The sequence below is a fragment of the Ptychodera flava genome, chromosome 11 (assembly GCF_041260155.1).
Source record: "Ptychodera flava strain L36383 chromosome 11, AS_Pfla_20210202, whole genome shotgun sequence".
Taxonomy (NCBI): domain Eukaryota; kingdom Metazoa; phylum Hemichordata; class Enteropneusta; family Ptychoderidae; genus Ptychodera; species Ptychodera flava.
This window is the reverse complement of record NC_091938.1, coordinates 33,769,664-33,784,872: the sequence shown is the minus strand read 5'-3', so window position 1 is coordinate 33,784,872 and position 15,209 is coordinate 33,769,664. Positions and strand designations below refer to the sequence as shown.

The 15,209-nt window shown below is 37.7% G+C and overlaps 1 protein-coding gene across 1 annotated transcript in view; it reads right to left on the bottom strand.

The window, feature by feature from the left end:
- Window positions 1-22: 22 nt before the first annotated feature.
- The window catches only part of LOC139144501 (hyalin-like), a 57,005-nt gene continuing 41,818 nt past the window's right edge, over window positions 23-15,209 (bottom strand). Inside the window, exons 5-9 of the mRNA XM_070715199.1 lie at window positions 2,796-3,041; window positions 2,148-2,393; window positions 1,247-1,492; window positions 161-189; window positions 23-37 (exon numbers count right to left, since the gene is read on the bottom strand). Of these exons, the coding sequence (XP_070571300.1) occupies window positions 23-37; window positions 161-189; window positions 1,247-1,492; window positions 2,148-2,393; window positions 2,796-3,041 (782 nt within the window). The remainder of the gene's footprint in view (window positions 38-160; window positions 190-1,246; window positions 1,493-2,147; window positions 2,394-2,795; window positions 3,042-15,209) is intronic.

Here is a 15,209-nt window from a genome sequence, read left to right as displayed (position 1 = left end):
TGTAAAATATTGACTGAAATGGTTATCGTATATGAACCTGTAGTTTATATAGTGGTAATTGTTAACTACTAATAGAAAAAAGGGAAGGTACATGAGTGTGTTCTCTTTCCATTAAGTATAGACATAAAAATGAGTCAATGAAAAGTACATACGTACATACCTTTTGTTGGCTAACTTGACAGTGTACGTCTAGCACAAAGTCGAGATCATTGCGAGAGGAAAGAAGAAAATTTGAAAAAATAAATTTGTTTTTTCTTCTAGATTCTCATACGAATTTGGGTCTTTTTGAGTAAATTTTGTTTTATGACCTACATGTAATCACACGTGGGGCTAATGTCGTATCGATATATGTCATGTGTTTGCCAGTATGCCTATCGATATATGCTAGTTTCTCTATCATTGTGACTATGTATCTGTGCGCGTGTCTGTTCGTATTTCTGTGAAGAAGATATCTCATGAAAGACTGAACGAATTTCAGTAGAGTGTATACAAAGATTATGTTGTCGTTCACTACTTAAAGTTTGGTGGATGTGGCTTACATTGTGATATTATAATATTAAGTTATAAAAACATTTTCTAAAACTTGTTCTTGATGGAGAACACTACGGCAGTACTGGTTCAAAGTCAGAGAACCAGATTGAATCAAATATATTCCACATATCAATATCATAAAGTTACGTATTCGTATTGTTAATAAGATTCAAGGTTTTGCAAGTGAGATTTCAAGGATTGACAAAAGGCATTCACGTCTGTTTGATAGAGTGATGATGAAATGTTATTTACGGCAGGAAAAGATATTTAGCATTTTCATTTTGGACAGTTACTTATTTGCACATTAAAATAAACAATGAAATCATTCATAGTGAATATTGATAGTGATGTTGATAATAACATTTTATAAATTCAACCTAATGGCAAAATATCAGAGAAAAGAGTAAATTTACCGACAACTGCAACATACTGAGACTGAAAACATTTCAATTTATATCAGACGTATCTGGCTGGTTCTACTGTGATACTATAGCACATGCAATATTAAATCGCCCTTCTAACTGTTGTGTAAAAACATTATGATCCCAATTAGCTGCCCCCTTAATTACCATTCTGATGATTTTCTAATATATCAAGGAAGATATATGAACATTTTGGATTTCTCAATGACGTCGATGAAAGCAACCCGATATCGCTGGAAGCGATATGGAATTATTGAATTGATGAAGAATGTAATGGAAAAATATAATCGTACCTGTAACAGTGACGACAAACACGCAGATAGCATTGTTGCCAGATCTATCTTTGAACACACATCTAACATCTGTCGTTCCAGCGTAGAAAGTACCGTGTAATGTTGGCGTACACTCACGACTGATGAGATTGTCTTCATCTACATTGTCTGTGACGACGATCGGGAATAAAACTATGTACACGCAGTTGATACCAGGCAGTGTTATTGTTGTAACGTTATCACATGTTGGAGTTGGCGGTTCCACATCTAATGATAATAAAAATAATGTAAAGACATATTTCATATTTGCAGTTGATTCTCGATTTCTGATCAAATGAAGGTTAAGTTTAATATGACGTGAATGCAGCCGTATAATAAAAAAGATGCAGCAACAGTCATTGCCACACATAATAATAGCCGTAGTTCGTCCATCGACCTCGAACTGACCTTTTTAAGATAGTAGAAAATATAATATTTGAATTCAAGGAAATCTGATTATTTAATGCAAATGCACGGAAGAGTTATAATTTTATCGTTATAACGATAAAATACCATGCAATGTTTTATTAGACAACCGAGCATTTGAAATAAAGGATATATTCTATGATATTGATGTAGGGTTGTCTTTAGAATAGCATGATTCAATCCAATATGAAGCAAAACCACCGTACTATGACTATTCTCAAGTAATTTTAACATCCTATGGAGGATCATCATTACAAATGCATATTCCGATGTTATGTTCAACATCCTTTTCAAATGGCTTAGTAAATGAAAAATAATGTTATGGCTGACGCAATTTAATCCTTTCTCACACACATCAACAAGCAACACGCTGCCACACTCGATCGTGTGACTGATATCTATGGAAGTGACATAGAATTATTGATTTGTTGAAGAATTCAATGAAATATCAACGTACCTGCAACGGTGACGACAAACTCGCAGGTGGCATCGTTGCCAGATTGGTCTTCGAATATACATGTAACATCTGTCGTTTCGGCGTAGAAAGTACCGTGTAATGTCGGTGTACACTCACGACTGATGAGATTATCTTCATCCACATTATCTGTGACGATGATCGGAAATGAATCTATGTACGCGTAGTTGACACCAGGCAGCGTTATTCTTGCAACGTTATCACACGTCGGAGTTGGCGGTTCCACATCTAATGACAAATAAAACAAGTAATTGCAGTTTATTTGCGGTTCCTTATTGAACGAAGGCCAAGTTCAGAGGCAAAATATTAGAGAAAAGAGTAAATTTACCGACAACTGCAACATACTGAGACTGAAAACATTTCAGTTTATATCAGATGTATCTGTCTGGTTCTACTGTGATACTATGGCACATGCAATATTAAGTCGCCCTTCTACCTGTTGTGTAAAAACATTATGATCCCAATTAGCTGCCCCCTTAATTACCATTCTGATGATTTTCTAATATATCAAGGAAGATATATGAACATTTTGGATTTCTCAATGACGTCGATGAAAGCAACCTGATATCGCTGGAAGCGATATGGAATTATTGAATTGATGAAGAATATAATGGAAAAATATAATCGTACCTGTAACAGTGAAGACAAACACGCAGATAGCATTGTTGCCAGATCTATCTTTGAACATACATCTAACAACTGTCGTTCCAGCGTAGAATGTACCGTGTAATGTCGGTGTACACTCACGACTGATGAGATTATTTTTATCCACATTATCTGTGACGATGATCGGAAATGAATCTATGTACGCGTAGTTGACACCAGGCAGCGTTATTCTTGCAACGTTATCACACGTCGGAGTTGGCGGTTCCACATCTAATGACAAATAAAACAAGTAATTGCAGTTTATTTGCGGTTCCTTATTAAACGAAGGCCAAGTTAAATATCACGTTAACGTAGCCTTGTGACGGTAATACGAAACAGCTGTAGTCATGATATAGTCTTTGCGAAATATAGTTATAGCTGTAGTTCGTCGATCGTAGTCATACTGGCCTTTTTAAGATAGTCAACGTAACATATAATCAATTTTTGAATTGGGGAAATCTTCTTGAATGCAAATACAAGAACACTTACACTTTCGTCGTTAATGAAAATACAATCCTATTTTTATGACGCAATCGTTCATGTAAAACCAGTAAGAGTGATTAAACCAGTTACAGTGATTGACCACTACTTAGGCGTCAGGACAGCTCATTAAAACAATCAACTGATTCTTGATCTGTCTTAATCCGATTGTCTGAATGTCATACATTTTTTAAAGTATACCAATCTGTCAGGCTGACTGTATCAATTGAAAGTTTACAAGTCTAGTTTCAACTTTACATAGATGTTATTCACCTTCCCACCGATAGGAATATTATATTAAATAATAAACAATACTGAAGCCTATTGTATAAGAATAAACATTATTATTATTCATACACAATGCTGGAGAGTATGACCAGACAAACCGTTGCTGACAAATGCAACGAAAAACTGAAAAATAACTGTAAAAAATTACAGTTACTTTACCTTTACATAGTATGTATATATATTTATTTATTTAGTATTTATTTGCAAGCAATTTAAAAAATATCTAGTTATAAAATTGACAATATATAGTCGTTAAATTGCCACTATCTCAAATTTACATAATTGTTATATTTGGATTGACCGAGATATCTGTTTAGGCCCATTTATCGGTGACCTTGTGTCTTGTAGCTTCTTATTTCTCAAATATTTTTGTGAAGCCTACGATATAGGAACTTCAAGTAACATATTTTAATACGTGTATCTGAAATTGATCTGACTTTAAGAAGGATGTTTGTGTTGTACGAAACGCCGAATAAAAAGTGTACTGAATGTATCATCCGAAACAGATTTCACTTGGATTAAGGGATTTAGGTCAATCATGCAGTAAAGTGTCTCAAATGCCATATGATTTTTGTTTAGATAGTTCCTCTGTAAGGCTGCTTAAGCCATATCTCAGACGTAGAAACTTTCCTGATTTTAATTAGCAAAATGTTGAAATTGAATGTCTATCTAAATGTAGTGTACTGAATGTGTTATCCTTAGTAGATCTTAATATTATTAAGATCAACACAGAGTATGATTTGTAGGCCAAGCCATGCAGTAAAGGCCATTAAAGCCCTGTGTCGTAGGTATACATTTACCAATTTGTTACTCGAAAGGTGGTGATTTTGGATTTCAAATAAGTATAACGCAATTAATGTAGTTTCCTGAAGGGATCTTACTTTGTTACAGATCCATCATGTAGTAAAATATTTTTTTTCAAGTGTAGCATTTTTTGTTTTATTAAATGGTCCTAATTTTAATTAAAAATTATAGTCTGAGCCATGTCACATAGGTACACAATTCCAGAAGTATTAAACACGAGGAAAGGTTACGAATATTGGGAATGCAGTATACATAGTGAAGAAAATATGTTATCTTAAACAGACCTTAAAATGATGACAGGTCACTTTTTAGCTGCTGTAGTTGTCACTAAATTATATCACTAGACGAAGGCTTCATTTAGATGTTTTAAACGGCAAGCAAGGGTATTTATTTGCAGATATAAGACCTCTAGGGTCCCTTCGCTCGGTGATTATTTCCCGCCAAATTTTTATGCTAATTTTCACCCCAGGGTCTCATATTGGCAACCAAATACCCTCGCTTGCCGTTTATAACCTCATTATAATATACTGAAGTTAAAAACAAGTGGTCAATGTCGTTATTTAGGGCTGAATTTGGAACGAGGGTTCAGGAGCACCCAGCCTCAACACAAACTCTGAAAGAACGTTGCGGAATGCGCGCTTGCACAATTGATTCCATAAAATAAGGTAACGCAAAACACCAATATTGCGATTAAGACATAGAATTTGAAGAATTTTACTTAAAAAACACTCAAAAAAACTTTGTTGTTAAATATAACCGTCGCTGCTTACACAAACTCTTCATTTGTGGGTTCATCGCGCTGCATTAGACTAAAGTTTAACAATCAAAATCAATCTAAAGCCATAGACCTGTTCGACATTATGGCGCGTTGAGCTCTCAAGCAGGCATTAGAAATTTGCGCGAGCTTAAAAATGTTACGCAGCGCGCAGGTCTATTTGTTTAGGATATAAACCCCGGCTTTAGCCAATCAGATTGCCGGATTCCTGCTGAGCATATTATAATAAAAAACTAATTACAAAAGAACATAAATTCTGTATATTCGACAACTTCTTCTAGAATACGTAGATATATAAAAATGCAAGCTGTTCCACACATTGGTATAACTAATGTGCTGTATTATCTGCACCAAAGACACGCGTTACGTATCTACTCGCACTCACAGTACTCGCTATCACACATCGCACACAAACTTTATCAAAGCAATGAACAATCACTTTACTGGGCGAAAGACAGCTACGAGGACAATTCCGTCCAACACCAGGAACTATGTAAAGTAAATTTTCGACAAGGTTCAAACTCACAAAATACGGCACCCAGTCACCTAGCGAAGAAGTCAAAGTCAAAACCGCTCGGCCACATCCCCACTCTTAAAAATGGTTAAATAAAAGAGCTATTAAAAATAAGTTGTTACAATTTTCTGATTGCGACTACTCCACACGTCGTAGAGTTCAGGAAACACTCTCACTCACACACTCGCTATCACACATTGTACACAAGCTTTATCAACACAATGAATAGTCGAGTAGTAAGAAATACTTGTTTTCTGTGACATGAATTTTGTTTTCCCCCCATTTTAGCTACATGGGAAACCCCTCCATGTAGCTAAAAATGACGTACGCGTACGTGAGTTCACATACAGGTCATCGCGACAGCTGGCGATGAGTCATATACAGCAGATAGTGCATTAACCTGAACTCAGTGGGAAATTCCTCGCTGAGTCACTCACGTTCGACTTGCGCAATGCGCTAGCTATGACTCACTGGGTAATCCCCTAACAGAACATCTGTCTGAACGGCATTCTATTATCGGATGGAAGGGAGATCATTTGTTCGATAGATTCTGGCTGCAGCTCTGTACCGTTCCATAAGGGTTCCAGTGCCCGTTCCGGAAGTGATTCTCGTCTTCTGGATGTAAGTATATACTCGTTTCTGGTTGTGTGAATTTACTATGTTTTTCCTACGCCTATCGGAACGACTTATGTTAGATTTTCACCTATTTTAGTCCCTACCCTACAGTAACCGTTCTGATCTTGAACACTGCTGCGCAATACCTTTTCCAGCAGGGACTTTCCAGTAGGACTTTTGCAATAACTTCGAATGTTACTTAGCAACTTGTGATGTCATTTCAAAGGTCTGTCATTCTACAGTTTTCATGAAAAATTTTCTACGGAGTTTTTCTGAACTCGAGAGTTAACTTGTTCACCCGATAGATAAAATTTTAGAAATTTCCTCTGAACTTAAAATGTGACGGAAGACCATTACTTCAAACAAAATGAGTCGTTTTAGATTAAATGATACTGATATCTAAAGTGTTCACACTATCTTTACATACAAATGTAGTTCCAGGGTCGTTCTCTACTCTATTCCCTCCAACAAAACATTCAATACTCATTTCATTACGATCTTTATCGATACTTATAATAATATCACAAGTTGTTCTGTTGTCTGTTTTCAAAGCGTAATATCCAACCAAATCATCAAACTCGTCTCCTGTAGCTAACTTTACACATCTAATGAGAACTGTACCATGTTGAAGTATTTTCATATTATCAGTCATCTGTTGATTTGTTGTCTGTAAATTCAATTCAGCTGTCCCCTCCCCCACACTTTTCAGACCCAGTTTCTTTAAAGTTGTGTCCAAAAATAATCTTACTGGAACCCCGCTAGCATTGTATGAGCAATAATTCTCCCCCTCGTTTATCCACCTTCGCAGTGTATTATCTGAAGACATTATTGTTGAAAGAGGTTTGATCTTGAGGTGAATCGGTATACCAAGAAGTGTAATGTATGGATTCTTAGGAGTAAGCCAACAACGAAAATCTAGCAATTTATATTTGTTAACATTGCTATCAAAATAAATCACATTTGGAGTCCCTGGCAGTTCAGCAACTCCACCTGCAATTTCACTATCCAATATATCTAAGATGTTACGTGGTACATTATAAGGCATGAATTTCTGACTAGCCGAATCCAATGTCAGAGCAAAAGGAGTAGGATCATTTGAAGCCTTTGTGGCGTCAATTACGGTTTCATCGACGTCTTTCAATTCGGAAAATTCTACAGAATGTATGTGTTTCTGCGCTGTTGCTGGCGATAAAACGAATTGTTTCTTACGGTCCTTGTATCGAAGGACATAATCCTTATTATGATTACCTGCTATCTTAGTATTATTGTTCACTTTAACATCACTTAAATCTTCAAGCTCAAGATTTTGTACATGAATTGCACCTAGACCGAAGTTACTTGGACCAGACATAATTAACCTATATACAGTGAAAAATAAATAATACCTTGTAATAATATACAGTTAGCTATGGCTTCAGCTATAGGAATGGCAGTTCTCGGTGCTGTATTAAATGTAACGGCATTCACAGGAGGAAATATTATCGGACAAAAGCTTAGCGGGAATGGTGACGCTCTTATTGAAGAGAAAATTAGACATAATAAAGCATTAGAAAAATTTGAACATGATCGCAACGTCTGGTCAGAAAAAAGATTACTCCAGGCTGAGTGGGAAAGAGAAATCAAGCAAAGGACGCGCATGCTGCAGTTGAATTAAGAGATACAGATGCAGAAATCCTGGAAGAAGCAGAAGCGGTGGCACAAGCCAACTCTACGTCAGGCAAAGCAGTTCAATTCTCAGATTATTATCAGCCCAGTCAAGAGCAAAAGAAATATGAAATGATTTATATTGCTGGAGGATTGGTCGTAGGATGGTTTATGTTACACCGGTAGGGCTTTGCTAGCTTTGCTGCTGCGGTAGCTATAATAATTCAATACAAAAGCTAGTTGGCCAGTTATTGAAATTAACTATGTTTCCATCCTGATCTGTTATCCAAATACGCATTGAACTCATCCAATCTGTGCCTTTTCTCAATGGCATGGAAATTGAGCCCCCGTTTTTAAAATCATAGGTGACCTTTTCACTTATTTCTTTTGTATCCTGAATGGTAAGTATTTGTAAACAGTCCGATACTTTCCCCTGTATGTATCCTCCAGCACCCGAGCCAAATGAAACATAATTTCCAGTAACATCAAAGACATCTGAATGAACTATGTATTTAGTGACTGTTAAGAAATCTGCTCGACCTGGACTCATAGTACTTTTTGTTACGGGGTTGTCCTCAGGTTTATATGAAAAACCGACGAGGTTAGCAAAGTTACCTGTAGCATTAAAAAATACTTTAATATCTTTAGCCAAAGTTAGAAGAATGTTTTTAGATGTTTTTCAAAATTAATTTTCTGTTTCAACCCGATTGCTTTGTTTAACGTATCGATATTGTAGTTACCTGGACGTATTGATTTGGTCTTCTTCGGTTGGTCACCTTCTTGGTATTTTAGTACATTATTCGTCCCCGTTATGTTATGCCATGAATTACATAGTCCACACTCTAGCAGTCTTATTTGAGTAAACTGTGATATGTCAATGCAAGGGTTAACCAGTTCGCCTGTTTTGCTGTCAATCCAAATGATCATACTTACTGTATATACATTACAAAGTATAAGGTTCTGCAGGAATAATATTTTTAGTTCAAGAAGATCTTTAGTCGCAACCGTGGCAGCAGTCGCACCGCCTAATTTTGCCAATCGAGTCAAATTTGGTCGACTTGGATCGCCAATATCTATTTTTAGAAATTTGCTGGAGATCATTAGATATCCCATCGCTAGTCCTGCGATTACAATACCATCGTACATTGTGTTTACAACTGTTTTAGTATCCATGATTGCTGACAAGTATATAAAATAGAAAAATAAAATAATTATGGAGTTAATCCATCTCATACAATGTAGAGGAGCTGGGACTTGGTTCCGTTCTGGAGGGAGAAAACTTACTTTTTTGCTACCGTTTCGGGCTCTGTTTTTTTCGCTTTCTGAAGCGGCTCATATTTCCGGAGGGGACAGGGGGTATGCCGAGCACGCCCCCAATATAGCCCTAATGCAGTCAATGAAACTCCTATAATTCCTAAAACAAGATAACATTTATTATACCAGCTATCACACTGTTGTGGCGGAAGGCTTATATAGTTTGCTTCAGTCTCACTGGATGCTTCGGCGGTAACGTAATTTTCTCTATATTGCGCTGTGGCTTGTTCCGAATGATAGTCGTCGGAGGTGACGGAGTCGTTTCCGTTTGCTGAGCCGTTTCCGTTTGCTGAGTCGGTGTCGGTGCTTGCGAAGTTGAATCCATTTATTTCGGGTATTATATTAAACCCGATTTTTTTAAAATCTAAATGTTTACCCGTAATTAAACCGGTGGAAACTAGAGCAAGTATGGGTCCGAAAGTGTGGGCTATCCATCCTGATAATCGTTTTATTTCACTGTTTAGAATAAAATCCTGTTTAAGATCAGTGGCATAGTTTGTTCGATCATCGATTGGAACTACCTGACTTATTGCTCTTGCTCCTAGATCTATGAAACTTTGAGTGATATTATCACTTATTAGAGAACTGTATTTCGCTTCATAGACTTTAAAGGCTCGTGTTATGAATTCATCTTTCCACGTTTCCACTTCTCTAAATGAAAAATCCTTGCCAAAAAATAACTTGCTTTGACCACTTTCGATGACACAGAGTATTTTTTCACGCTTTGTCTCTATTATGGATCGAGCATCCAACGCTGCGGTTGGCCCTTCGGAACGCGCTGTCGTATTTGCCGCTGCCGATGTCTTTATTAAATTCTCCATTGTTTGCAGTATGTTATCTATTCTTAGTAAAAAATAAAAAATTCGTTTAAACCTGAATCCGAAATATAGTATTAACATAGTCTGGAATGTTAGTACGATTCCGAAGTATGGAAAATTCTCCTCCATTAAAATCTATCTGTATATACTACTACATGAATCATGAGTACAGACTTATTCCCAGTTGCTTTTCAATTGAATAAGATGAGCGTACCGACAGTACAACATGCTAATATTTGTCCCAAACCGAATGACATAAAACCTATTCTCATGGACTTAGAAATATATGTAACGCCGACAGAAAAATTTACTTTTCATCCACCGGATATATTTAAAGATAACGTAATCACTCATCCAACAGCAAAAGGAAGTAATGTCTGGCTGGGCAGCCCGCACATGAAATATTGGGACCAGCAATTAAATTTCGCCGTATGGTGCAGCTCTACTGGTTGTGGTATATCGTTCGCCCATCTCTTCGATAAGAAATTTCCACCGCAAATACGATCATTCTGCCGTTTCCATGTATATTTTACAATACGTCGGATCCTTCATGAAATGGGCGTTGCACTTCCAGACGATGAAGGGATCTTCAAAGCGGGCGACAATCCATACAATCTCGTCCAATATGAACTTCTATGTACTGAATTTGGAAATATAAGTTCAACGAAGTCTGACTTTCGTTATCGAAAAGGTCAAAACTCAGGTCTTGGTTATGGTTATGAATATTACACTAATCGTTGGCCTGTTCGACAGCCTGCCGCTGTATACAATGGCCACGACTTTTTCCTCTCCGCCGAAGGAGGTGTTTACTACACACATACAATTTTTGGAAAGAAAAAACATGTACTGTCCGACAAAGACCGACCACACTTTTATTTCTTCTGAAATGATGGAACGGAGGGACAATATAATAGTTTCATGCCTCTGAAGGGAGACTCCGGTACCCGTAGGGGACTAACAAAGGCCGGTCTCGCCTGCCTCAATGAAAGCCTTGAAGCCTACGTATATTGCATACTCAGCGCACAAGCAAATATTCGCAGTACCATAGTGGGCGATACTGGCAGTTCAGAGCAAGTAAGAAAAGAATTCAGCGTTCTCCTTGAAGATGAAATTCGTAATACCGACAAAGTAATCAGTTATAGGCGATATCAAGACACAATAACGAATACTGGTGTAAAACTTGATATGGCCGTTTCGCCCGATTTACTTCTATTACCGTCTGAAATGGTCATTCTTTCGGGCCCGGCAATCGCAGGTTATAATAATGAATTGCAATACGCTACAGAATCTATGGTCTTCGGGGTGAATGGTGATATAAACACGGAAATTCGAGAAAGTGCTATACATGAGATGGATGGGGAAGAGGATGCCGTGAAGTGGCAGGACGAGCGTAAGCCGCCTCACAATGACACGAGTCGGATTCCCCTATCGCCCCTTCGGAACCGTTCCGGCAGGGCTTCGAAACGGAAGGCAGCATCCATGACAGTCGCCGGCGCGGATCCTATTCACGAATATGGCAAAATTGGTTTGTTATCTTTAGCCATATTCATTACATTTATGTACAGTATATAGATCCGTTCCGATGGAGATGTACGCGACCCCGCCATTCAACATGATTATAACTGGACCGACAAATTCTGGCAAAACGGAATATGTAATGGATCTCCTTACCGGTCCGTACCCAATTTGAATATATAGTTTTCATTTGTCCAACATTCATGAATAATAAAACGTATAATAAAAGATTCATTTTCACCGATGATAATGTGTTTATATTTCCGGTCGGACTCGATGCTGTGGATGATACACTAGCCTTCATACATAAAGAATGGGCCAGAACGAACACTTTAATAATCCTTGATGACTGCGCCTCGTCCAAAGATATGAAAAAGCGCAGTGACATTTTAGTCAAACCTGGTTTCAGTGCAAGACACGACGGATTATCTGTCTGGGTTCTGACTCGACAATATACTAGTATTAGTAAACCATTCAGGGAAAACATACAGATATTAGTACTATTTTACACATCCAGCAAGACACTAAACAAGAATATTATTAAAGAATATGGAATGGAGGTGTCAGACCGGGAAGCCACGGATCTAATCAGACAATTGAAAAGTATACCATTCAGTAAATTAGTATTTCATTTACGGCATCCGTACGACATTCAATTTTTCGTATAATATAGCTAATTATGGCTTCGCCCGAAGGCTCTACCGATAGGAACACCGAAGGAACTCTTAGAGAATTATATTACAACCCGAAAACTGGTTTTGGAGGTGTACAAAAATTATATGACACAGCACGCTCCAGCGGACTAAAAGTTACTAAGAAAGAGGTACAGGACTGGTTAAAAACTCAGCTAACTTAAAATCTACATAAACCGGTACCTCGTACTCGTGGCGGCCGGCGCGTTTTCATAACATCGATAGACGAGTTTTGGCAGGCAGATCTCGTGGAGTTTTCTTTACCATTCGCAAAAGAGAATAGTAACATTCGATACATGCTAACAGTAATCGATGTGCTCAGCAAATATGCATGGGCCAGGCCGATACATTCAAAAACGGCTGATGATACGTTGCAGGCGCTAAAAGACATAATTAAGAAATCGGGGAGGCAGCCCGACAAACTTCAGACAGATGAGGGGCGGGAATTTACTAATCGAAAAATGCAGAAATGGTTGGAGGAGGTGAGAATTCACTGGTTTCACACCTACAGTGACAAAAAAGCTAGCGTTGTTGAACGTATTAATCGGACCCTCAAGACGATGATGTGGAAATACTTCACATATAAACAGACACGTCAGTGGCTCCCCATTCTACCAGAACTTCTCGAGAATTACAATAACACCGTACACGGAAGTATCAAAATGAAACCCGTCGATGTAACAAAGGAGAACGATTGGCAGGCATTTTATACACTTTACCCTGAGTTGGCAGCCATGGGAGCTAACCCTGAATTCAAGCCAGGAGAACGGGTCCGAATTACAAAATACAAGACCACTTTCAGGAAAGGATATTTACCAAATTGGACAGAGGAGATTTTCATAGTTTCAAAAGTGGTGTACGCAGCTGGACTGGGAACGCCGCCAGTTTACAAAATAAAAGATCTGAATGGAGAGGAAATACTCGGCACTTTCTATTCCGATGAACTTCAGAGCGCTGCTGGCGCCGACGAGCTGTACAGAGTAGAACGAATTTTGAAGACGAAAAAAATTAGAGGAAAGAAATATTATCTGATAAAATGGCGCGGTTATCCAGAAAGTTTCAATAGTTGGGAGCCAGAGGAAAATGTTATTAGAACTTCGTAAGTACTCGACCAAGTTCCTGTGCTGGTACTTGTCAAGTACTAACGTAAGTACTAACGTAAGTAATTACAAAAGTTATTCAATAAGTACCACGGATCACGCCTTAATTTCTTGAAAGAAGAAAGTGTCAGTTTACCACCCCGCTTCCAACCACCCGGCCAAGTATTTATCATGTACTGTCGTAAGTAATGTTCACTTATTGCATCTTTTTTGGCTGTATGTGGATGAGGTGGTACCCCGGATCCTCCGGAGGCACATATTAAGTTTGCAAGATCTTCAAAGCGACTTCTCATGTTGCCATGGTCCGTTCTTTCCAGTCCTCCTTGTTCAGCTTTATCTATAAGTTCTGGCTGAAGTACAATGTACACAACTGACATGAGCCATTGACAAGTAACTTCAAAGTCTTGCCCGTAACCGTAGGGCTTCATCATGTCAAGTGCCTGTAAGTCAAACGGAGCATTATAAGCACACACAGATTCACAAGCATTAAGAAGTTTGTGTAGGTTCTTGAGTGAGACTTGAGGTTGTTCTAGTTGTTCTTGGCTAGGTGGATAGTAAGCTTTTTCAAGTTCCTCCTCGCCGAAACCGTCTATTAAAAATCCCTGGCTGCCGCTATCGCGTGCCGAAGGACCGCTCCATGCAATTCCAAAGTCAAAAGCTCATGGAGAAACTACTGGTCCGACTGTCTCGGTATCAATTGTTGGATTAAGTATATTCTTGAGAACTTCAGGCGTAAGTGGCTGACTAATTACCAAACATGGAAGTCTGTAGTCATTACAAATTTCTAAGAAAACTTTTTTGAACTTATCATGAATCTCTTCTAGTTCTTTTAAGGTGGTTATTTCATATTGTCTGGCTCGAGTTAGAATATTCCACCTGCATAATCCCAAGGCATATCTTTGAATATGATAATGAAACTGTGTAAATGGTCAAATGCTCTAGAAACAATCTTTTTTTCTTCCGCTGCCACGGAAACGCCCCGGATTCTAGAAAAAGTTTGATGTTGAATTATGGAAGAGTCACAAATAATGTAGTTTGTATTGACTTTCCCAGCCCGTAAACTAAGAGTATGTTCTATAAACTGTTTCTGAAAATCGGCAATCGAAACTTTCCCATTACAAAAGTCGGCAATGTTGCTAGAAAAACTAGTGTCAAATTCTGGTACGTGAGACGCAGCCAAATTTATTACGTCGTAACTCTTACCACTTCCAGTTGATCCATTTATGAATATGTATGACATTTTTGTTCTATATATCATAGAAAAAAAATTTTATAAAAAAAATTTAGGATAGTATATAGTACAGTTACGATGGAGGTAATCAAGAATGAATATAAGATAAGAAAATTGTCCGATATACTTAAACTCGATTTAAATAGGGGGCTAGACACTCAAAAGTACTTATACACCGCGGAATTCGCATATTTAGCAGATTATTCAGGTAACGTATTTGCTCAAGAAAACCCCTTCAGTAAAAAAAGATCCAGGTTTGGTTTCAATTATCTTAGAGAAGAATTAACAAAGGAATTTGAGGAAATTATTAAAAGAAAATGGGGGGAAATTGAGACAAAGTCTTATTATCAGTTTATTCCAAGGAGACTTGTCATCCATTACAATAAATGGTACTTATGCACATCATTCAAAGGTGCAGAAAAAGATTAGGCGAGAAACAAAATATTATAGTGGATTTTGATGACCTATCATAGAATAATTATTTTTTTCTTTTTAAAAATTTTTAGGATAGTATATATTATAAAGATTATTATGGATGAGAATATTGACGTTAGGCACCGCTTACGAAAAGCGTTCGACGGGGCAGTTTTACGAAAAGAATTTCCTGAA